The sequence below is a fragment of the Grampus griseus genome, assembly GCF_964374135.1.
Source record: "Grampus griseus genome assembly, chromosome: 9".
NCBI lineage: Eukaryota > Metazoa > Chordata > Mammalia > Artiodactyla > Delphinidae > Grampus > Grampus griseus.
Window position 1 is genome coordinate 85,377,528 of NC_139003.1, and position 24,996 is coordinate 85,402,523.

General features: G+C 36.1%; 1 protein-coding gene across 2 annotated transcripts in view; it reads left to right on the forward strand.

The window, feature by feature from the left end:
• Positions 1-2,158: 2,158 nt before the first annotated feature.
• The window catches only part of FAM185A (family with sequence similarity 185 member A), a 66,218-nt gene continuing 43,380 nt past the window's right edge, over positions 2,159-24,996 (forward strand). The window contains exons 1-4 of one of the 2 annotated variants that reach the window (XM_082662364.1): positions 2,159-2,798; positions 5,346-5,455; positions 10,736-10,828; positions 15,669-15,807. In XM_082662364.1, the coding sequence (XP_082518490.1) occupies positions 2,372-2,798; positions 5,346-5,455; positions 10,736-10,828; positions 15,669-15,807 (769 nt within the window). In that variant the 5' untranslated portion in view covers positions 2,159-2,371. The remainder of the gene's footprint in view (positions 2,799-5,345; positions 5,456-10,735; positions 10,829-15,668; positions 15,808-24,996) is intronic. The other variant, XM_082662365.1, reaches the window with a different exon arrangement.

Consider the following 24,996-nt stretch of genomic DNA (forward strand, 5'->3'; position numbering starts at 1 on the left):
AATACTTGCCCTGCCAAACAGAGTGTTTTGTGAGGATACTATGAGATGATACATGTAAACATGCTTTGAATACTATAATGTCATACAGGTGGAAGGTAGTACTTTTATTGCTCATTACTGATATGTGGACAGACTTGATACATGTCATTAGACTTTTAAAAGTATCAATAAATTTTTAATATCTTACGTTAACCTTAATATACATAATTTTCTCCATTTTAAAACTCAGATGATCCAAAAAGTAATTTTTTGTCAATTTTCTTTTGTTTATTTGAAAATAGTAAAACAATGATTTTGCCACATATGCAGTTATTGTTCAGTTGCCAATTCCACTAGGTTTGCGTCAGAAAAGGAAAAATTACCATAGAAACAAAATTATCTATTAGGGTTTTCTATTTAATCTAAAAATATTTGGCATGGGTACAGCAAATTTAAGTGCATTCTCAACTTGCTTAAACCAATGCCTTTTTCAAAGTTATTCCCGTGGGTTTTCATTAAAAAGACCGTTTGAAGATCAGTTTGAATAATTATGACCAAATGAAACACAAAGCCAAGGATAGATCTAGTATGCAGTGGGAACTTGGTGAACCTAAAAGCTTGCACCTATTGTGAGCCTTCATAAGGAGGAAGAATAAGGAGGGAGGAAGGACTGGGACAGAAAGGAGGAAAGGATAACTTAAGAAAAACACTGAATTTCTAACAAGGTAATGGCTTGCAAAGCACCCTATGACTTGGGCCCCTGAGGACTTTAGCTCAGTTCATTAGGACTTTAGCCCATCCCTCTATCACTATTACTCCCAGTAATTCTGGTTATTGCACTTGGCCAAGGGCTTCAATTTTTTATGGCATTCAGTTTCAGCACTTGCATTTTATTGGACGTCATTGTTTGCAGGGTGTCTTTGCTAAAGAACTTAGGGAATAATTTGTAGGAGGAGGAACTGGCACAGAAAGGGAGAGATAGCAGGAAAGGAGAAAATAAATCTTTTCTCATTTTTAAATTGCCCACAAAATAATAAAAGGTAAAACAGACCTTACGGAGTCATTTAGTACAATCCTTCTTCATCTTAAAGTGGAAGAAACAGGTGTAGGTGACACAGATAAACCAATGGCCGAGCCAGGAAAATAACCAATTCCATACTCTTCCCATGGCACTATGTCTCTCTCCCTCCCTCTCTCCCTCTCTCTCTCTCTCTCTCTCTCTCTCTCTCTCTCTATCTCTCTCTATCTCTCTATCTTATTTTAGTCCTAAAACCGAGGATCATTTGTAGTCAAAGGGAACAGTGCTGCTGTCAACACAAATCGTGATCGCTCAGATTTTTCTTGGTAACGTAGAGTCTATGCTATAAAATAAAAATATAATAATTTAAATTGCAACTTGGCAGCCTGTGCAGCGTGTTCACATCCATTATCTCATTTGATCCCTACAAAAACCCTTTGAGGCAAGACAAGGAAAGTATTATTGACCTCATTTTAAGAGCGAGCGGTTAAAACCCAGAGACGTTCAATGACTGACGTAAGATCACTTAGAGTCAGGAAGGAGACAGGACTCTAACCCTATTCCTATATTTGATATCAAAGAGGGAGTTTCCTCAGAAAACACTAACTGGTCTTGATCCTCTTCCCTAGGGATTCTCTATCCCAGGGTACCCCGCACTAGTTTAATGAAGTTTGGAACTAACCACTCACTGAGGGTACTCCTATTTTGCATCTAGTTCTCACCTTTAAAAGCGCAATTTCCTACCACTTCCCTCGGTCCTGATCCTTATTTAGGCTCCTGTTTTTCTCTGTGAGTTTTGGCTTCCTCGTCTCACTCCAAAGCTCCACCCTCTCCAAAGAAGTAGCGTCCTCGGTATCCAAGGAAACCACACAGCCTTGCCCATCTTTCGCCTTCCACGCTTTCCATTGGCCAGTTGGATTCTGGTGTGATTTCCGCCCCCCCCCCCCGTCCCTCCAATGGATAATTGGCTAGAGGGAAGGAGCGCTTGCCTTCCGAGTCCCGTGTAACACCTGCTCTTACTAGACTTAACAACCTTGGGCATTTCCTCTTGGGAAATGTAGTTTCTAAGCCGCCGAGCCCCTCGACGTCTGACTCCATTAGAACTACCTATCCCACCGGCCTTTGCGAAAGGGCGGGAGTAGGCGAGGAGTTATGGTCAGCGTGGATACTTAGAGCTTTGAAATTCCAATTTGCCCCCGAGGCGTGTGTAGCTGAGGTTTAAATTGCTGAACGAAGTGAGCAGTCTTGCTGTTGCTTTAGCACACCCTCTCAAGTGTCTCCCTTCTGACTTGCGCCGGCACAGCGGCCAAGTCGACTGGCCGTGGCGAGACTAGCCTGTGGCTGAGGTGAACTGAGGAAGCGTGAGAGCACGCCATGTTCGTCCCCTGCTCGGGATGGGGGCTGGGCTGCCTCCGGCTCTGTCTGCTCCGAGTGTGGGCCAGCGAGGTCGCGGGGCGCTGTGCGTGCGGGGCCTGTCAGGCCCGGCTGTACGGCTCAGGTGGGTCCCAGCCCGACGTCTCTCGGTCTGGTCCCGCGCGCCGGACTCTGAAGGAGTGGGCACTTCTGGTGAGCCCTTTCGGCCGGCTGCGGACGCGGCTCCCGTGCTCCCTAGCCGTGAGGCCCTTGGACCCTCTCACCTACCCGGATGGCGACCGCGTGCTGGTGGCGGTGAGCGGAGTGGAGGGTGGGGCCGTGGCCAGCCTGCAGGTGAGGTACGACGAGGCGCAGAAGGAGGTGGCCATCGTGTCTGACGTCATCGACCCCCAGGCGTCCGTGGAAGTGAACGCGCCCCTGAAGTTTGGCAAGTGAAGTTTAAACGGGCTTGGGTCCCAGGGCACATCCAGTGAATTTATAGAATTAGGTCGACGTGCGTTTTTAATTGGTCCCTTTGGATCTGACTTTCCAACCTAATTTACAATTTACGCCTTCGGAGGTTGCCTCTTTTTTTCTGTTGTGCTTTGGGTTTCTGGGCAGTAGTTAGGAATTAGGTTCTCAATTACAGCAATTTTATAAATTGAATGGAAACATGATTTGGAATAATCTAAGCCGAATAACATTTGTGGAGCCCCTTCTGTTCTCCTTTGGCACTTTGTTCCTATTTGTGTCACTGCACTTTGTCGGTAACAATGTGGTGTATTTTTCAGGGTTAAAGTATCTTGATAATCCACTCAGTGGCATGGCAGACCATCCGCGTTTCCCCTTGCTCACTGCCTGGCGTCTGTCCCCAAACAGCCTTGTCTATAGCATGTTCCATCGAACCTGGACCAGATGTTTGGTTTCTGATAGACACCCGGCTTCTTACTGAAAACGTCACCACTCATTTTGGCCTAAGTAGATTTTCTCTGAGTAGCAGGCCATGAAGAAAAACACATAGTAAGATTGTCTGGGAAACTTCAACTGATAATGGCTGCCAGATATGTTTCCTAGGTATTTGGGTTCCATGTTATTTCTCACATGGAAACGACCGTGTACGCAGCACTTTTCTAGGAATGTCTTCCCTGGCTCTCCGACTTCCCGGGACTGAAGGAAGATACTAATGAAGATCGTAATAGCAACTAACACTTCTAAGATGATCTTTTCCAATCCTTACAGTTGCACTGTATTATAGACACTTATTGTCACCATTTAAGATGAGGGAATTGAGATACAGCAAGTTTCATATACTAAGTATTTATTGTGGGTGAACAAGTAGAAGAAATCCGTGCCTTCATGAAATTTAATTTGTAGTGGGGTTAGATCAAGAACTATGCCTATTTTCTCAGATACAAAGTGGTGGAGCTGAGATTTGAACTGACTGGAGTCTGCTGAACCACTATGCCTTATTGCTTCTCAACTTTTTTTTAACTAGCCTAGGTGAATAAGAGACCTGATCTCAAAATGTTAACAGTCTGGGTTGGGGAGGAAGATTTGCCAGTGTATTATGCAGTACAAAATAGACTGAGTATTGAAATAGAGATAAGCAAAATTTTATGGCAGCACAGATAAAAATGGAACTACCCAAACCTTATTATTTGCTGATTCCTCTTTTTAGAGCCAGAATCTCATTTCCAATTTAGTGTTAATATGTGGATATTCCACAGGCCCTCAAATCAACATAATTCAATTTTACTCATACTTACTCGTGTTCCTCCAGTTCGTCTATAACTGTTTCAGTGAATGAGTGAGTGTAGCATTACTACCACTCAGTATGTAGCCTTAACTTCTCTACCCACCTACTGAGGGTAGAGTATATTTAGAAATTGTTTTCTTCTTCCCATGCCTATCATTACTGCTTGAGATCAAACCTTATGTTGTAACACTACTTAACTGGCTGAAAGTTTTGCAGTTACATTTGCATCCATGGAAGTGTGGGGTGAAATTGTCTTTTTATGTATTTTATATTAATCCCAACCAAAATATTGCCTTTATAGAGACTGCCATATACTCAACTGTAGAAATTGATTTTTATGTCATGACTATTGGAATTGTAGTGCTAAGACCCCAGTAGTTTGTGTTTGGGGTAGCATTAATTCTCTGATCTGTTTTAAGGGAAATCATCAATATTTATTTGAACTTGGTATTAAATATCAGTGTTTTAAAGATTTTTTATACAGAGACACCTAAGGTTACACCTTAAATTGAATTTAAAGTTAAACTTTAAAGCTAAGTATGGCTTATTTGCCAAATTTTCTTCGTATATATCACTGTTATTTATCCACAATTTTGAGGTTTTAATATTATTCAGTACTAGATTTTTCAAAGTTGTTCCCACTTTTTATTACTTCAGATACCTTGTGATATAGCTGCATGATAATATCTTCCTTTTTTTACATATGAAAGGTTAGCAGTAGGATTTGAAAACTGAACTCATGGTCATATATACTGATCCATGCCACTCCTGCAGTAGGCTTTTTAACTTGGGGAAAGTTTGGGAACAAATCTTTAAACTTTCATGAATATAGAAGAGAATAAGCTAACTGACTTATCCAGTTCACCATAATGACTTGTTAACTTCCTGCACTCTTACTCAAATCTGTGTTTGTGTATTTTCTCAGTGGCGAAGAGGCTTCTATGATCTTCTATAAGAACTGGAATCTTTGACCTGCTTTACTTATCTCCTATGTTACTTCCTCTCTTTAGATGATATCTGCCAACAGAAATAACTGCTTTTTAAAAACTGGTAGAAAAGGGCTTTACATTTGGTCCTGTTGCTGTGGTGGAGATCCCTTACCTTTAGAGAGAGGCTGCTGACAGCTGTGTTCTTTCCAGGATTCAGTAAACTGAGTAGCTGGATTTCTGCGGGACACTGAAATGCTTTGGAGCTCATTAACCGTAGTACTAACTTGGTTTTTCTTTTTTTCATTTCTAGATTTGAATATCAAGTCATCAGGATCTGGCTGTGTAAAAGTCCAAAATATTGAGTGTGATAATTGCAAAATTGAAACCGAACAGGGGACCAGCATCTTACAGTCAGTTAAGGTATAAATACTTTTCTAATTTTGTTTCAACGTTAGTTTTTATAACACCTTAAACTATGAACTACGGTATCAAATTAAGGTTATTATTCGAGCATCATTTATTGGAAATATTGAGTATCATTTATTCATCACTCAGAAATTCCTTGCAAAAAGTTCGTCAGTTCTGTTATGAAAGTATAGAGGTTGTAGCAACTTTGAAGGTTTTCATCATGTTCCTTTTAGATTTCATTTCAAAGTGTACAGTGATACTAATAATACATTCTTAGCATTCTCAGATCTTACTAAGTTTAAGAAATTTTAGTTTTAACGAATGATTTTCTTCCATTTATTAAGGAGTAAGGGAAAGTCATTAAGCATTATAAATTTGCTTAAAATACTAAATTAATCACATTTTTAATGTACCAGGTAGTTCATTACTTAAGGATTAAGTAGTTATTTGTGCTAAACAGCAAATGATTCGTCTCACTTTGTAACAACGCTTTTATATTTAATTTTCTTAAAATTAGATTGGTCTCAGCTCTGAATGATTTCAAATACATCTCTGATAAGTTCTAGCTTATTGTTACTACTGATACTATTTACACTTGCATATTCAAAACTCAATACTTTTTTTTTTTTTTTTTTTTTTTGGCGGTACGTGGGCCTCTCACTGTTGTGGCCTCTCCCGTTGCGGAGCACAGGCTCCGGATGCTCAGGCTCAGCGGCCATGGCTCACAGGCCCAGCCGCTCCGCGGAATGTGGGATCTTCCCGGACTGGGGCACGAACCCGCATCCCCTGCATCCGCAGGCGGACTCTCAACCACTGCGCCACCAGGGAAGACCCAAAACTCAATACTTTTGTGAACTTTGGTAACTTTGTTGAAGTCAGGCATCTTTGCTTCATAATTGCAAAGCATTTTCATTTTTAGTTGCATAAACAGTAATTAGTATGATTAATTGGATGCATTTAAAAATTTTTACATTATTTGTTTTGTCCCAGCCACTTTTATTTGCACACCTACCTTTGGCATGTCTTCACATGTGAACCATTTCAGTAAATTTAGTTGCACAGGGACTTCTCTGGTGGTCCAGTGGTTAAGACTCCATGCTCCCAATGCAAGGGGCCCGGGTTTGATCTCTGGTCAGGGAACTAGATCCTGCATGCCGCAACTGAAAGAGCCTGCATGCCGCAACGAAGATCCCATGTGCCACAACTAAGACCTGGCGCAGCCAAAAAAATAAGAAAAGTTGAGTTGCACAAATATCAAAAGCGATTAAAGAATACTATTACATATCCTTTTGGAAAAATGAGATGGTTCCAGTTCTTATAAAAGATTGCACAATGAAGTTTTCATGTTGAGTGACTAAATGGATGAGAATACCATGGTTCCTTTTTGTCCTTATAAATATATTGGTCACTCATCAATGCTTGAATTTCAGAAATTCATCTAGAATATTGTTCTCTGGAGACTCAGAGTCTTAGATTTTCAATTTCACAGCCAAATTTGGAAGCTACTGTACTGCTGTCTGTCTCTTTGCAATCATCTTTTGATCCGTCTGATAATTCTGAAAGATCTATTTTGTCAGTTTTCTTTTTTCTGCCATTATGTGCATAAAATGAAAAATGATTTCTCAACTTTGGCACTGTTGACATTTTGGGCTGGAAAATTCTTTGTTGTCAGGGGCTGACCTATGCACTGTGGGATGGTTAGCAGTATTCCTGGCTTCTACCAACTAAGTGCCAAGAAACACACTCACTTAGGACAATGAAAAATATCTCCACACATTGCCAAATGTCCTCTGGGGGACAAAAATCACCTTTAGTTGAGAACCATCATTTGAAGCAAGTTCATCATTCTTCTGTTGTCTTATTCTTTTAGACATTTTCTAGCATAGTTGGGAATAATTGACAAATAATAATGAAATAACTGCTAGGATAATGAAATAGCAAAATGTTATGAGACATATGAAAAATAAGAATACTAAAATCCCATAATGTATTTTAGATTTACAAAGGAGTCCAGTGAACCATTATGGTAATTTTAAGATAGAATGAGTTTTATTCTATTTAAAAAATGAGTAAATTTTCTATTTATTCTTTGGGGGACCTCTAAGAAAGAATAAAAGTCATGAAATATCAGTCCTACAAATAGAATAGCTCAAAAAAGAAATTCAAGAATTGGAATTGGGTCCGCTGAATCTTAATGGTAGTTAGGAGAATTAAGAGGTAAGAGAATTATTCTTGAGATCTTAGGATTTAACTGACTTAAATTCAGAATGGGAACGCTTTGTGAAATATCTGGTTTAAGTTTTAAATATAGTACAATATCGTTATCTCTAATTAGTGATCGCCTATTAATGTAAGTTTCTCTTCCACTCATTTTAAGGATTTGAAATATATTTGATGTATGTTATAAGATGTTTATAGCAATAATAACAGCTACTGTTTACTGAGTCCTTATTATGTACCCAGAAATGTAGCTAAGTCTTCATTTAATCCTTGAATTATCTTCTTTTTATCAAGGAAGAAACTGTGAGCTACTAAGAGATTAAGGAACTCATTTAGGTTCCCACAGCTAATAAATTGAGCTAAAATTTGAACTTGGGTCTTTCTGCATTCCAAGCTCATGCTCTTTCCACCTTTCCTTATTGTCCAAGCAAAATGTCTGGCAGTACTAACTCACTGAATGCCACATATTTGCATTTTTAAAAATTGCAATAGTAATAGTTTATATTATACTAAATAGCTTCTGATTTATTTAAACATTTTAACTACTTTGTTTTGCATATTGAGGCAGGAGATAGATGGGCCCCAGGGTAAGCAGCTGGAGTTCATTCCCTGTGGCCAGAAACTTCAAAATATAATAGCAGGACAATGGAGAGAGGAGGCTGGGCCCTTCCCAGATAAGAGATAAAAGACCACATATTCCTTATTCTCAAAGTCAAGGATACCTTCTCGACTACACATGCCCAGAAAGGCTTCTTGGAGGTCCACAAGGGAGGGGGCGCCACCCCAGAGTAAGTGACGTCAACTATGCATCGGCCTCTTTGCTAGAATCCATCTTGGCTGAGAGATGCATGCGCGCACACACGGGGAAGATCCTGAGATATACCAAATACGGACTCAGAACCAGGCAAAGCAAGGTGATTGTCAAAGGAAACCTGGAAGAAATGTCCCATAAAAGTGATTCAAACTACCACAAGGTGGCAACTCTGTCTCTGAGCCCACCCATGTTTCTATCCACAAGAACTGTACTTTTTCCTCCTAAACACTTTACTTGCTTCACTACTTTCCGTCTCTGTGAAAATTCATTTCTACACAGCTGGTAGTCTAGGGCCTTGTCACTGGCCACTGGTCCCCAGTGGTCTAGTGGCTAGGATTCAGAGCTCTCACTGCTGCTGCCTGACTTCAGTCTCTGGCAGGGAACTGAAATCTTGCTGCAGGCCGAGGCCACCCAAGATCCATATGTTTTTAAATTTTATAATCTACTTTATTTTTTGAAATTAGATGAGCTTTGAACTTAATGATAGCTATTAACATTTTTGTGCTTTAGACCTCTTTGAAAATATGATGATTATTTCCTTAGAAAAAATGCACACATATGAAATTTTGCTTACAATTTCGTAAGTTTCACAGACTGTCTAGAATGTCGTGTAAACTTGGTTAAGAACTCCTGATTTAAATAAAATAACAGTTGTTTTGGAGATACTTTTTTCTAAGGTTCATCAGTTACTTGTCTGCTTGATAAAGACTGTATTAAATACAGTTTGACTTCTGACTCATGTTTCTATGGGCATGAAGTCTACCATGCTGTAATATAGATAAACTTTTTAAGAATGATTCATTTTGCCCTTTTCACTGAATTTTTTAAACTTCATTCCTGGGCCATTTTACCCAAGGTTTTACTGTTTTTCCCCCTGAGTAAAGCAACCAGAAGGTTGTTTTGTATTTTTTTTCCCAGTTTTTAGATAACGTCTCTACTGTTGCTGGTTATGATATTGGTGGGTTTGCTTTTGCTATTTTTCTTCTTCTGGTATTTACCTATTCTTTTTCTCTTTATAGATGTGGTAGAACTGAAGACTTATGCAAATATTAAGCTGAAGTAAGCTACCCTAAAAAATAGACCAAACATCTAATGGCTCACACACAACTATAGTTTATTTTTCATTTGTGTCCAAGTGTGTGGGTGACTCATTTCTATTCAGGTATTGTAGGTTCCCTTCATCTTCTGGCTCTGCTATCTGTTAGAGCCTTATTGTAATATACATGCACCTGGTGGCAGGGGCAGAGCACAGGGAACGCACATTAGTTCTTCTAAAAGCACCAGCCTGGAAATTGCACATAACATTTCTATTTATATTCTGTTGGCAAGAACTGAGCAGCACCTAGGAGGTAAGGGAAGCTGGAAAACATTTTCTCTTCATGGGCCCAGCTATACTCTGTACTTCGGGAAAAAGTGGATTTTTGTGGACCTATCATAGTTTCTGCCACACTTGCCAAGTGTGAAATCAAGTGTTACATACACACACGTTTTTTTTTATCTAGCAGAGGAGGCTAACCGTAACTGCTATTTTCTTAGAGACATTTTCATTTAGTTCCAGTTTCTGGGCTGTGTTGTACTAGAAAGTTTAACAGTCAGTGGGTTGTTATCCTAAGTGTGAATATATACTTCTTTAGGTGACTCCAGCAATAAGAATGTAGGATTTGAAATCATACAGAGCTTGATTCTGTTAGTTTAGATTTTGTTGTTTTCTAATGTGTCACCTGATAAGGTTGTTTAACCTTTCTGATTCTTGGATTCCTTCCTCTGTAAAATGGGAAAACTATAATACCCATCTCTGAATTGTGAGAATTAAATGTTAGTTCACATAAAGTAGTGAACGTTGTTATTTGGTGCAAAGAAAATGCCAAGTAAGTAATAAATATTACTGTTATTAATGATGAATATTAATAACGATGAACAGTGATTATTGTTGTCATTCTCATCATGATGTATGTTTAGTTAGCCATTGTGATCTTTGATTCTCAACCCTTTCTTCAGTGAAGCTACCAGAACACCCAAGTATCTTTTTTTTTCCTTTGAGTCCAAGGAGCTTTATTTAATCACTTTAACAGCAGTTGACATTCTTTTCTCACTGATGTTATTATTCCAAACAGTGCATTTCTATTCATTTCTACTTCCTCTTTTACTGCTTTATTATTATTTTAAAAGAAATGTATAAAATGTTGGAACATTTTTTATTAGTATAAGTCAAATTTATTGTCTCTTTTTCTATGTGAATTTTTGTATTTGTCTTTCAGAGTCAAAAATTACATATTCAAACAAAAGGAGGTAAAGTGATCTGCCTGGGAACAGTTTATGGAAATATAGATATTCATGCATCAGATAAAAGTGTAAGATTGTAATTTTCTTTTCTAGTACTTGCAATTTTGCATCTGGTTGGCTCACACAGTGGGTAGATTCTACAAAATTTGTGGCAAAACATTCCCTTTTTAATGCATTTGAGTTCATTAGTAAATTCAAACTTGAACTGAGATGATTAAATATTATACAATTTAATTTTAAATTTGTGATTTAATACTTTTGATAGATATTTAGTTACTTATTTGGAATCAGTAGCATCTTTTTATAACTTTTAAGTTTTATTTTATTTTTTTAAAGTTTTTTTTTTTTGATGTGAACCATTTTTAAAGAATTTAAATTTGTTACAATATTGCTCCTGTTTTATGATTTGTTTTTTTGGCCACGAGGCATGTGGGATCTTAGCTTCCCCACCAGGGATTGAACCCACACCCCCTCCATTGGAAGGCGAAGTCTTAACCACTGGACCACCAGGAAACTCCCTCAATAACATCTTTAAATTCTTAATATTTCTTTAAAAAATTTTTTTGTATTGAAGTGTAGTTGATTTACAGTGTTGTGTTAATTTCTGCTGTACAGCAAAGTGACTCAGTTATACACACATATTACATTCTTTTTTATACTCTTTTCCATTATGGTTTATCCCAGAATATTGAATATAGTTACCTGTGCTATACAGTAGGACCTTGTTGTTTATCCATTCTATATGTAATAGTTTGTGTACTAACCCCAAACTCCCAGTTCATCCCTTGCAAATACTTAATATTGAATTCTGATTCTGAAGAGATTTTAATCTTAATGATCATGGGTTAAAATCAGTCATTACATAATACCAAAATAAGTGGGATTAAATTTTTCTTATTGTTAGGTTTATTTGAGTATTTTTTCCAAGACCTGTTTATTTTGCCTTTAGGCAATTTTAGGAGTTTCGAAACTCGACTTTCTTCAGTGTTTTCCACAAGATGGCACCATTAGACAGCATTACTGTTCTCCAAAAGCTTTTATTATCCATAGGAACTTTGATTGTTATAAGACAGTTTGCATTTTTTCAGTCAACTTTTGTTGCTTTCTGTGGTTTAGCATAGTATTAAGAATAAAGGTATAATTTTGAAGTATAAATTGTCACAATTTTTTAGCATGATCACTAATGGTTTAAATCTTTTAGAAAGGTCTGAGCCACCTTTTATTTTACAGTTTGACAATTTGCAAGGATTCTTTTGTCATAAATTTGTTCAATTCCATACTCAGCTGTATTCTCCGATAATTGGTGGGGAGGAATTGTATCTTATATGTAGATTATTGTTGGCATAATTAAACAAGGTAGGTTATAACACTAATTGTTCTACAATTGTCACTTTTATTTTCCATCACCTTTCTCTTAGAACCTGTGGGAGACTGTTTAAACCCAAATATTCAAATTTATCTTTTTAAAAAGTGTTGAAAGACACTGCCTGGCTTTATGTGGCAGCTGTTTTGAGGCAGCATTTAGTTTCACCTCTCTGATTGTTGTGGTCTTGGAGGTGCAAAAGGGAAATTGGACACCTGCAGTTGCAGAATATTGCATATTGATGTTCACATGTAACTATCAAAGAAGAATTTAAATCATCTTAATTATTTTCTATTTTTAATATTTTGACCACTATTTCCACTCATTATTTATCCTCTCAACTTTCATGGTTTATTGAATATTAATTTATTCCTACTTTCTGTTATACTATTTTGTTTCCTGCCTGATGGAGTTTTGTGTTGTACTAAAGAATCAGTTTTGATATTTCTTTCTATTTATATTATGCATAGTATTAATTTTTAAGGCATATTTCTAAGTTTCTGAGGTCTTATATAAAATAAGTTCTTATGAAATATGTTAACTTTTAATATACCACTTCCATAGAAATGTGTTTTGGATATTTGAGAGGCAGCATAGTGAATTGGTTTAGAGCACGTAATTGAGAACCAGAGTACCTGGGTTTGAATCCTGGCTCAGCCACTTACTAAGCTCTTTAACTTCAGATGAGTTATTTAACCTCTATGTGTCTTGGTTTTCTGGAAAATAGAATAATAGTAATGACATTAACTCACACTGGTTGTTATGAGGATTAAATGAGTTAATGCATAATACAGATAAGGTACTTAAAATAATGTCTTGCATAGCTAACTCCATTATAGTGTCGACTATAATGATGATGATAAAGGTAAATAAAACACAGGAAAGGTGATTTGGCCAGTCCTAGACCTATCAGTTAACTTTACTGAGACTATGTTTCATTATTCATAAAATAGGAATGGTATTGTTTGTTTTTTCTGCTCAACAAGATTGTGAGAATCAAGTGAGCATTATAAACACTTAACAGTATATTGTTTATGTATCATTTTATATGGAATGGCTGTTTTTAAATTGTATTGTTAATTTCAGTATCCTAAGTTTGATACAGACAAGATAGAAATCCATTGTATGAATGGATTGTTGAATGAATGATTGTTGAATGAATTGATAATATAGTTATCAGTTGACCTTTCTTAGTTTGGGCTACAAGGCCACAGTTTTTCCTTAAAACTTCATTTTTATTTTATAATGTTGGTTTATAATAACTTTGTGAAAAAAATTTCTTCTTGTATAGAAAAGCAAATTAATTTATAGCAATATCTCTCTAAGAAAGGTATTTTTGGATCTACTTTTCGTTCTTTCTTTAAATATCTACTTCACTTAATAAGCAAGCTGTACAGTTTAATCTATTTTTTTGAATGTTTGTTCCATTAGCATTAGTAACTATAAGATCCTCAATATTTTGCTGTAAACTGTGGTGTCCTAAGTTTAATTGTTCTAGTTAGTATTTGATATAGTGCATTATATATGGCCCTTAGTGAATTTTCTATTTCTTTGAAATTAATTTTACGGATTGATTGGTTAAAATAGCTATATTATTGTGATGAGTGTTGTACTTTTGCTTGCTTTCATTTAGTTTGGTGGGGCAGGAGAGGATATTTTTTAGCTTCCTACAGGGTAAGAGATTTAGTGTTTAATGAACAAAGTAAATCCTTGGCATTTTTCTGATACTCATAAGGAGTGTCTTAAAAGCTTTATTTGGTTGTGGGGGCAGTCTAATCAAAAGTTCCCCCTTGCCAATTCAATTAAGTTTCAAATATTCTTGCAACATTTATCTTTTGATATTCCCTAAAGCAGCCTCACTATTTATAAAAAGCTAGAGTATTCATATTTGTTGTCTGCTTTATGGAAATACTTGGAGAATTTTAAGCTATGCATAAAGCAACTTTTCATGAAGAAATTTTGTAGGTAAAGGATAATTTTTTTCAGAAATTTTAAACCTTACTATTACACTGAGGAACGCAAAACGTGTATTCTCACAAATCTGAATGTATGTAAAATATCTATCTTTCTTTGACAGATTTATTGAAACTAGATTTAAAAGAAATTCCTATGAATCCATAATTAGCTGTAGCAGATAAGAAGCAATTGGTATTTTATATACCTAATAAAAGTCCATTAAAAACCAAAATTATATACTTCAAATCTAGACAGCAAAGTAATTTTAGTTTGCTTTCCATAACAACCTCTGGGTACTTTAATTTCTCTTTTCATAGTTTATCTGTCTTCTAATATTTTAGTATTCTTGAAACTCAATTCTTATTAAATAATATTTTGAACTCAACAATTTTTGAAGGAAGTATAACAATTGAATATAATACTGATGCCAATGTGTTGAAAAACAATAATGTTCTTTCTTTAAATACCTCAGTGTAATGCTTGAATTTGACCCTGGGCAAAACTGTGACAAGCCTTCCTAGTGATTCAGTTTTTATGTCAACAATTTTATATTAACGCTCACTTTATGCTTATAAAACATTTGTTTAAAATACTATAAATATAATTTGGAATCCTTAATTAGATACCTTCATTTTACATTGGGCTCAATATTTGAGACATAAATGTATACTGAATTTTGTTAGAGAAGATTAGGGATAAATACAAAAATCCTTCCATTTTGTTCAGTGGAAAGCTACTGGCTAATTAGATGTAAAGTGGAAAAATTCTAGAAGTAATAGTGTATTCACTACATTAACAGATGAAATGAGAAAAATCATATGAGAGTCCAATAAAATCAGATAAAGTATATGCTAAAATTTAAAACCCATTCATGAGTTAAACAGCAACAACAACAAAACGGATTTGAAATAGAAGGGAACTTCTTTAATCTAAAAAAAAGGGATCTAGAAGATATCTATAGCAAACACCATACTTAATGATGCAATGTTGTAAGCTTTCCCTCTGAGAATAGGAATAAGATAAGGATGCTTGTTATCTCATCACTTCTATTCACTGTTAAATTGGAGGCCTGAGCCAGATCGTAAGGCGGGAAAGAACAGGAAAAACAGTATTAATATGAGGATTAGAAGGGAAGAAATGAAACGATCACTTGTAAAGAACATAATTATGCATGTAGAAAAATTGTTTTAATTCAGGTAGATTATTAGAATCAGTTAAGTGAGTTTAGTGAGGTTTTGGATTTAAGGTCAAATACAAAAGCCAGTTAAGATAAAATGAAGTTTAAAAAGCTATCTTTTATAATAACATTTAGAATACATCAAATAGGAATAAATTTAACAAAAGATGAAGAACTCTACATAGAAAATATAAAACATTATTAAGAGAAATTAAAGAAGATCTAAATAAATGAAGGAATATAATGGGTCTATTCCACAGAGAAAACACTGTTGCTCATAATCTTGTATTTAGAGCTGGGGAATTGAAGTCAATAAATTGGCCGTGTACTGTACATATTAGTTGCCCACTAATTCTGGCTTTTTACCAGTCTTCATTTTATAATGAACTGATTTGAGTCTTTCTCTTACTAGACTGTGACCGTAGATAAACTGCAGGGAAGTTCTGTTAATGTATCTACTGAAGATGGTTTGCTGAAAGCCAAGTGTCTTTACACAGAATCATCATTTCTATCTTCTGCTGCTGGGGATATTACATTAGGAAGTGTTCATGGTAAGGTGACAGAGGCCTAATACATCTTAGATATGCCACATGACATAAATTTTAAGAGATGACTGTGTTTCTTTGTAGGTGAAGGAGGATCTGCCGTTAGGAAGCTGCCCCTCTAAATAATTAATTGCAGGCTAACCATCTTTTAAAAAACCCACAAAATAAAGTGACTCATATGGTACTGAATTTTATTTTGGCAAGAAATTGAATATTATGCTGTTATATATGAAGCTAATAATAATTCTGATTTTTAATGCATTTCTTTATAGAAGGCAACAAACAAGGAAATATGTGCAGGAATATTCAGAGGAAAGCACAATTAAATAAAAGCAGTGTTAAAAAATAAAGATGGGTTCTGAGTGATTGCTTTTATGTTATGATAGGAAAGCTAAGGATTAAATAAATTAATGAAACATTTGTGTGGGATCCGATTATAGCAATTCAGTGATACTAATTTTGGCTGAAATGCTTTATGTGTATTAGTACTAGCACCAGGTCCTCCCAGTGCCCTGCCATTTTCAGTTTTCTTTAATTAGATATCATCTTGTGACTTTTAAAACATGTCTCTGCAGATATGTAATATTACTTAGTTAACTTTTGTGTTATTGAAAGAAAAGAAGAGAATGTAATGGTGAAGTAATATGGCAAAGGGCATGCTGGTATTCAGTGTCACTCAGCATGCTTCTTCAGTTCCCACATAGCAGATGATTTAAGTCCAGGTATGTTTTCTGAAATATGTACACATAGAATTAAGAATCTCTTATCCTGGAAAGTAGTATATACGCATCTGCTAAATGCCTTTTGGACCATTTTCCAGGAGTTATAGACAAACTTTTGCTGTACGTAGTCCACTCATTTAACTTCTATAGGAAAGCTGAATCTATTTATCTATACATTTTGGTAAAACCTCCAGATTTTACTAGTCAGCATGAATTATTAGGTGGTATTAGAAAACCTGGCTAGTGCAAACCATGCTATTTAGCAAATTGGCAGGTAGTCTTACAGTTAAAAAAAAATCTGAAAAAATGAGTACTTATATGCTTGAAATAATTCTTGAACCTCAATTTCATAGTTAAACCTCATCAACCATTCTTGTAGGGTTAAGGTATTATTTGAGTCCAAAATAAAGCAAATAGTTTTGTTAGTTATTCATCAGTTTTGTTGTTTTTTGTTTTGTTTACTGAGGTGTGCCTTGAATAGTTCTGGTAATTTGTAACTATATATTTCAACAATGACTTTTATGTAAGCATTGTATTTTTAACCATTAATTGTGATTAAAAGTACTGTACTTAATATATTGAGTAATTTTTAGTGGAAAAGCAATTCCTTATCATGTCACATGTTGATTAACACCCATGATAAGAACAGCTCTGTTTTCTGCAGTGCTTTATACCTTGTTTACACTGAATTCATTAATGTTTAAATTTTTTTGCTTTCTTTTAAGTAAGTTGAGAATTGAACTTGGTACATTAGTAGTTTACATGATAGTAAAACAGATGTACTTTTTTGAAGCAGTCCTCAAAATACTCTAGGTCTCTTTTTTTTTTTTTAACATCTTTATTGGAGTATAATTGCTTTACAATGGTGTGTTAGTTTCTGCTTTATGACATAGTGAATCAGCTATACGTATACATATATCCCCATATCCCCTCCCTCTTGCATCTCCCTCCCACCCTCCCTATCCCACCCCTCTAGGTGGTCACAAAGCACCTAGCTGATCTCCCTGTGCTATGCGGCTGCTTCCCACTAGCTATCTACCTTACATTTGGTAGTGTATATATGTCCATGCCACTCTCTCACTTCATCCCAGCTTACCCTTCCCCCTCCCCGTGTCCTCAAGTCCATTCTCTACGTTTGCGTCTTTATTCCTATCCTGCCCCTAGGTTCTTCAGAACAAATTTTTTTTTTTTTAGATTCCATGTATATGTGTTAGCATATGGCATTTGTTTTTCTCTTTCTGACTTACTTCACTCTGTAAAATACTGTAGGTCTCTTGATTACTTACAGTGGCTGAAATGGAAACAAATTGCTAGGAATAAAAGAGTTCATTCTTTAGCCTTTATAAAACCTTTTATATTTACTGACCTTTAATGTGAAGTCAAATACCTTTCCTTTGGTGGTTTCAGTCTGAGCCAGACCTAGATCCTCTTTTGAACTGTTGTCTCTGGTTGGGATTTTGAAAGACTCTGAGATGGAAATTAGAGTGTAGCAGATTTACCAGGGAAGCCTCTGGGGACCAGTGCCATACAAAGGAACAAAGCCCAGTTTCCACAGGAGAGGTTAGACTTGATAAGTCTCAACAACCCCAAAGGGGTGCTCTGAAGCTGGGATGGTCCTCAGAATTGTCTCAAGTTGGGGTGAGGGGAGATGGACCTTTATATCCCCAATCCTTAGATGCAAACTGCCCCAGAAGCACAATGATCTTGGATCAAAATGGCTCTTTTCAGATAAGGCAATTCCCTAAGAGAGCAGAGAGCTGAAGACTGTCTGCCAGCAGTATTCCCAATAGATAGGAAAATAAGCCCTGCAGTTACAAAGGGGTTCTGAATGATGGCTCATAGCACCGACTACCGTTATATTTATTCATTCGTGCAGTACGTGTATTGACCATCTACTGTGTGCCAGATTTTCAGGCACCAAGGGTATGAAGTTGTACAGGAGATGATACCTATCCTTAAAGAACTTACGGTGTAGTGGAAGGACTGAGCATCATCTCTCTTGTTTGTAATACTAGTGGAGCAGAGAGAAGTAGGAGAAGGGAAAATTTGATCCAGTTGCCACTGTACAAGAGGTTCCATGTTGTTCAGCCCTGCTTTCTCCATCTAGTCCTTGGCCCTCATTCTGCTTGGTTTTTCAGTGGTAGTAAGTATATGAAAGAGAGAGATTTGAAAAAAAAATCTGCATTTCTTAGTCATACTCTGTGCCTGCCTACTTTTTAAATCACCCTTAAGAGAGGCCCAAGTTTCTTGCTTCCCCCTCCTATGCCATCCCTATTTCCATCCTTGTCCTAAGGGATTATATGCACATGTTCCTTGAGTTTGGAGTGTGGAGGTGGGATGGGTATGGAAGAACAGGCAGTGTTCTAGCCCTACCTCTTAATAGGTTAGAAGATTAGAGTCGTGACTGGTGGAAGGAAGTCCCTATGCTCTAGCTAGTGGGATTTTAGTAGGGAGAGATACCTCCCAAGGATCATCCCAAGCTGGAACTCTGAATATATATTCCACTGAAGTCTTTGTTCAAAGTGGTGATGGTCATATAACACCAATTAGATTCATATTTTGGCTGTATTTAAATAAACTAGCTTGGAAATCTTAAAACTTATTTTTACAGGAAAATATATTGCTACTTCTAAACATCTGACTTACAGAAAACAAATTCATAAGAATATACACATTCTAAGACCTGCCTGTTTAGGATTTATTTAGTTTGGCTTCTTTTTCTTTTTTTTTAATGTAAATTTATTATTATTTTATTTATTTTTGGCTGCATTGAGTTTTCGTTGCTGTGCGCGGGCTTTTCATTGCAGTGGCTTCTCTTGTTGCAGAGCACGGGCTCTAGGCGCAAGGGCTTCAGTAGTTGTGCCTCGTGGGCTCTAGAGCACAGGCTCAGTGGTTGTGGCACACGGGCTTAGTTGCTCTGCGGCATGTGGGATCTTTCCAGACCGGGGCTTGAACCCATGTCCCCTGCATTGGCAGGTGGATTCTTAACCATTGCACCACCGGGGAAGTCCAAGTTTGGCTTCTTTTTCTTAAGGTAGATTTTTTTTTTAAACCCAACATACAGATGTTGTAAAAAGCCATTTGTACCACAAATATGATGACAATAACTGTCTTTTTCATAGATTTACCAGGTGTATGAGTTTGGAGCCCTTGTGTTAATAGGTTGGGGGTGGTTGTTTGAAAGCAAACATGTATTGAGTGCCTAAGTGAGCCAGCCCATTTTATTTAATGGATAATTGGCTGTTTACAAATGAAGAAAACAAAACTTAGAAATGTCTAATTGTTTGCTCTCAATTATAAGTTAATTAGTGGAAGAGCAAGAATTTGATCCAGGTTTCTTGACTTTTTAGGAGATATTTTTAAACAGTGTTCAAACAAATGTGTGCACATAGCCATGGTGAATTTCTTGATTGCAACCCAAATTCCATCATTGCTTTTAGGGCTACCTGGGTCACTCTAGAGATGTTTCCTCTAGACAGACAGAGCTACAACACAGGTGCACTGCTTCAGCTGGGTTCTAAATTGTAAACTCCCAATTTCAGGGTTTTTGTGCCTTATGAAAACGTGGTGTTCCATGTAGCGTTTGGGTTCAGCTTAGCTCCGTGGAGCCATTCAGGGACTCGGTTCATTCTTTAAAAGTGATGCTGCTATCTTCAGTGTGTGGCTTCTAAGTCTTCCATGAAAGGAAGACAGAGCATGAAATTTATTTCTTGTCTGTATAGTCTTTTTGTTCATATACCCTGATGCAAACTAATACCCAACATACTGCTGAATACTTAAGAGGTAATGAGGAAAGGGAAAATGAAAGGAGTAATATGTCTTTCCTGGCTTTGCAAATTGACTCCTGTGTGTAGAGAAGGGAAAAATCTATCTTGAATGGTTTTCAAAATGAAATTTTTAAGTAGAGCTAACAATATTTTCTTGGTAAGAAAATGAGTAATCTAATTGACTAGTAATATTTACTATTCATAATGTTGGTTGAATCACATCTATTAAGTATGTGTGCCTTCTAATACAAAAGAAACTAGTTTATTCATTGACTCAACAAATATTCCCCAGTGTTCTGGCACTGAGAACCTAGTGGGAGAATGAGTACTTGGATAGTTTGTGTTTAGATATAAAATTTTGTGACAGTTTACTATCTTGATTTCCTTCTAAATTATAAGAAATTAGATTCTGTGTAAAGTACATTTTATTATATTCTGCTCTTTGAATATTTGTGATTTTAAAAGAATTCTGTACATGTATATATAAGATATACATGTATTTACATATATTCTAGTAAATATATTTTTTAAATATAGGTATATAGTCTCCTGAGTTAGAAAGAAAAGCTTCCTTGAAATGGTTTGCTGGGATTGATTTTATTTATGACATAATTTAAACAAATTAATTAGGGTTAATATGTAGGAGTACTCATGACAGTCATTTTAGTGTTTTATATTTAACTTATGTTATTATTTGGAATAAATGATTAATGAATTAAACTGCATTTAAGATATTTAGATTCCCTATATAACTTAGGGTCTTATTTTAGACTCTTTGGGAACATACATTAATACATAAATTGATGACTATTAGTTCTCTCATTTTTCTGTACTTCAGAAGTCCTTTGTTCCCCAAAGATTTAGCAATTTGTACATCCTTAAACTGTTCCTCAAATAATTACTTTGGATTTTGGAAACTTTCACAGAAGTAAAAGTTACACAAACTATACAAATACAGTTGATCATTTTGATAGCACAAAGAAATGCCTCAATTTGCTTTAAGGAGGACATATAGGCTCTGGCGAATTTATAAATCTGCCTTGTGAATTTAGAAAGTCAGAAGTAATATAAAATTTTAAAAGAAAGGAACTTTTATTGGATTGAATGGAACTCTTCATGAAGTTCATGAAAATGCTTTGTTCTAATTCTAGTGTTTATTCTTAAGTTCATTGTGAAGTTTGTTTGTCATTTTAACACATGATAATTTATGTTAATGTTGAATCTGGACACTTAAAACTTTTTTATATGAAATACCGGAGAGGAATTACAGCTCCCTTTGTGGTACAGACAGCATAGGTTTTTTTTTTTTCATGATTTAGACGTATGATAAAATATGTTGCTATTTCATGCAGTGTTTTGACTCTGCTCAGGTCCTTAGAGGGACTGGACTCCTTCCATAAAGCTGATGCCGCCATTTTCAGTGTGTGGCTTCCAAGCTTCCACTAAAGGAAGAGAGATCATAGAGGATCATGTGAGAAATTTGTTAGCCAGAATGTTTTCAAATGACTTTAACTGCAGGAGTCTGAGATAAAGAGTTTAGTGTGTTCTAAGGAAGGAGAAAGGCACACAGGTATTAGGGGGTTACTGGCAGTCTGTGTCACATCTTATATTTATAATTGCTCTTTCTCAAATGTCTATGAGTTCCTCCTCTTTCCACACCCCCTTGCTATTCTCCAGGATTTCATCCTTGTTTCATTGTTTTTTCCATTCTTTCTTTTCCTTGGGCATCTTATACACTTTTGAGTCTCAGCTACCCTTGTATTCTGATAATTCAAATATGTATCTCTAGTGCTGACTTCCAGCTTATACATCCATCTGCTTGGTAGATATAGCCATTTGGATCTTTACAGGCTTCTCAAACGACTTCACATTTCTAACTTCTTTTCTCCTACTTTCCCAGCCCTCACCTCCCCAACCTCATCCATAATATAATCCTCCTCCTTTATTTCCATTTGCAGATTCTAATATTACCATGTACCTAATTTCCCAAGCTAGAATCTAGAAGTAACCCTAAATTCCTCTATCACCTTCCACATCTATCAATCCCAAAGTATACGTAGGTTTTATCATCTAAATATTTCTTCAATCTATCCCAGTTTTTTCTTTCAAACTTCTACTGTTCGTTTGGTTTTTTAAAAATTTATTTATTTTATTTTATTAATTAATTTATTTTTGGCTGCGTTGGGTCTTCATTGCTGTGCGTGGGCTTTCTCTAGTTGCGACGAGCGGGGGCTACACTTCGTTGTGGTGCGTGGGCTTCTTATTGCTGTGGCTTCTCTTGTTGCGGAGCACGGTCTCTAGGCACGTGGGCTTCAGTACTTGCAGCACGTGGGCTCAGTAGTTGTGGCTCACGGGCTCTAGAGCGCAGGCTCAGTAGTTGTGGCGCACGGGCTTAGTTGCTCCGCGGCATGTGGGATCTTCCCAGACCAGAGATCGAACCCGTGTCCCCTGCATTGGCAGGTGGATTCTCAACCACTGCACCACCAGGGAAGTACCCAAACTTGTACTATTCTAATTCATATTCTTGTCATCTCTTGCCTCAACTCTAACAGTAAGTTTGCTTCCAGTCTTGCCTTCTTCAAATTCATCCTCTTCACTATAGCTGTGGTTGGTTATTAGAAAGGCACACTGAACATGGCGTTCTCTTACCCAAACCCTTTTCTACTGCCTCAGTGACTTAGCTAACTTACTAATTCCTTTTTCTGACCTTATGCTTTGTCTTCTAGAATTACACAGTGTCCTACTTCTTCCTGTGTATATTCTTACTTGTTCTTTACTTCTGAGTTTTTGATCAGAGCCCTTGATCATATTTATCAATTATAGTCTTCCTAAAATGATTTTCCCGGCTTTCTTTATCTCATTGACTTTTAGTAATATTTTAGTACTCAGCTAAAGCAGCCTTCCCCCATCTCTGGCCTTCCATTGACCCATAAATTCTTGCATTATTAAAGAGCAAAGGTCATGTTTTATTTCTCTCTGTGTTCTTACCATTTAGCCCTGTGGCTTGCAAATAAAAAATCTCTCTCTTCCTGCTCCTGCAGCCCTCCCCCTAAAAAAGAAGCACAAAAAGGATTTAACTTTTAAGGATATTTGCTTTCTCTGTTTGGATTATGAAAGTATATGTGCTGTTTTTAACCATAATTACATTTATTTTAGTGAAGAAAAATAAACTGATGTTTATCTTTAAATCGATAGCTTATTTTTCCTCTGACCACACTAGAATGAAGAGTTGCTAGTTAAGGAGAACTATATATTTTCTCAAAAATTGGGGTTTGTGGAAAAGTTTCATAACTTGAAAGAAGAGTCAGCACACATAATTATTACAGACCATATGGCATCTGCTTTATTGGAAGGAAGGCTTTTGCAAAGATATACTCCTCTCAAATAGTTGATTTGTTTATTTTCAGTGGTTGGAGATGAAATGGGTGAAACCAAAATATAGAAAATTGTGTTAGTAATGCCCATTTGGTTGATTTGTGTACTTTACAATATTCTACCTTATTCCACAAAGTATTGGAGACAAGAGTTCCATGTTGTATATTTTAAAGACTTTGGGATATTTCTGTTTAGGGTAGAGGTTTTCTAAATATTTTGATATAAGTGGAGAATATTTTTTTATTGCTTTAAAAATCCTTTAGTGTTGATAAAAATATTTTGACATATTCTTTATATTTAAAATTAGTTCCATACTTTTCTTGTTCTGTTATGCTTTTACTGTACAGAACTCTAACATTCAAGAGAGAGGTAATTTGAGACTGTACAGATTCTGCTATAATGTGAACTAGTCCTCATTTTTTAATGGATCTAAAGCTTCTATCTTATGGCTCTAAAACCGTTGTTTTCTTGATCACTTCACTTTCATTACAAGCACTAATGATTAACTTTTTGAGAAAGACCACGTTTTCTATTTTCATTTAAAAAAGTACATTTTTACTGCATTCACTGAAGACTAGTATAAGGTAATAAAGCTCCAAAGTTTTGTCTTGCGAGTGGGTGACTGAACTTATTACTAGCTAAATGACTGACTGTAGAACCATGTCATAGTTCTTTACTAACAGTTAAAATCACAAATATCAGGGGTCTGCTTTACCTTATTTTTGAAGTATTCATAAGGTGAAAACAGTAAAGAGAATTCTGAGCGTCTCACACTAGCTTAATTTTCCTAAAGATTAGGAAGGAATACAAGATGTTTTTCTTGTATTGCTGCCTATCCTGAAATTCTTCACTGACTCCTTCAGTATAGGATAAAGTCAATAGACTAAGCACTCTATGGTTCTTCTGCAGATTTATTTTTACCTATTTTTCCAAACTAATTTTGAACATTTGTTCAAAAAATAATAGTATTTACTATGTACTGGGCAATATACTAAGCTCTCAAAATATAACACTAAATAAGAAAGACTTAATCCCTGTCCTCATAAACTTGCCTAATTGCTCCAGCCTAACTGATGAGCATGATTTAAATAATAGCGTGCATCGTTATGCCTTTTTACCTTTGCTTACTTCATTATCTTTTCCACAAAATCCTTTCCCTTCAGCATCAAATTTTACCCACATTTCAAACTTCCACTCTGGTGATATCTCCGATATCACTATTCTCCCTGTTCATGCCAGGTCATTTTAGTCTGTTTCCTCTGAATGGCTGTGGCAACTAATTCATACTGTTCAGTTACAACATTCACTTATAATTATTAATAAATTCTAAT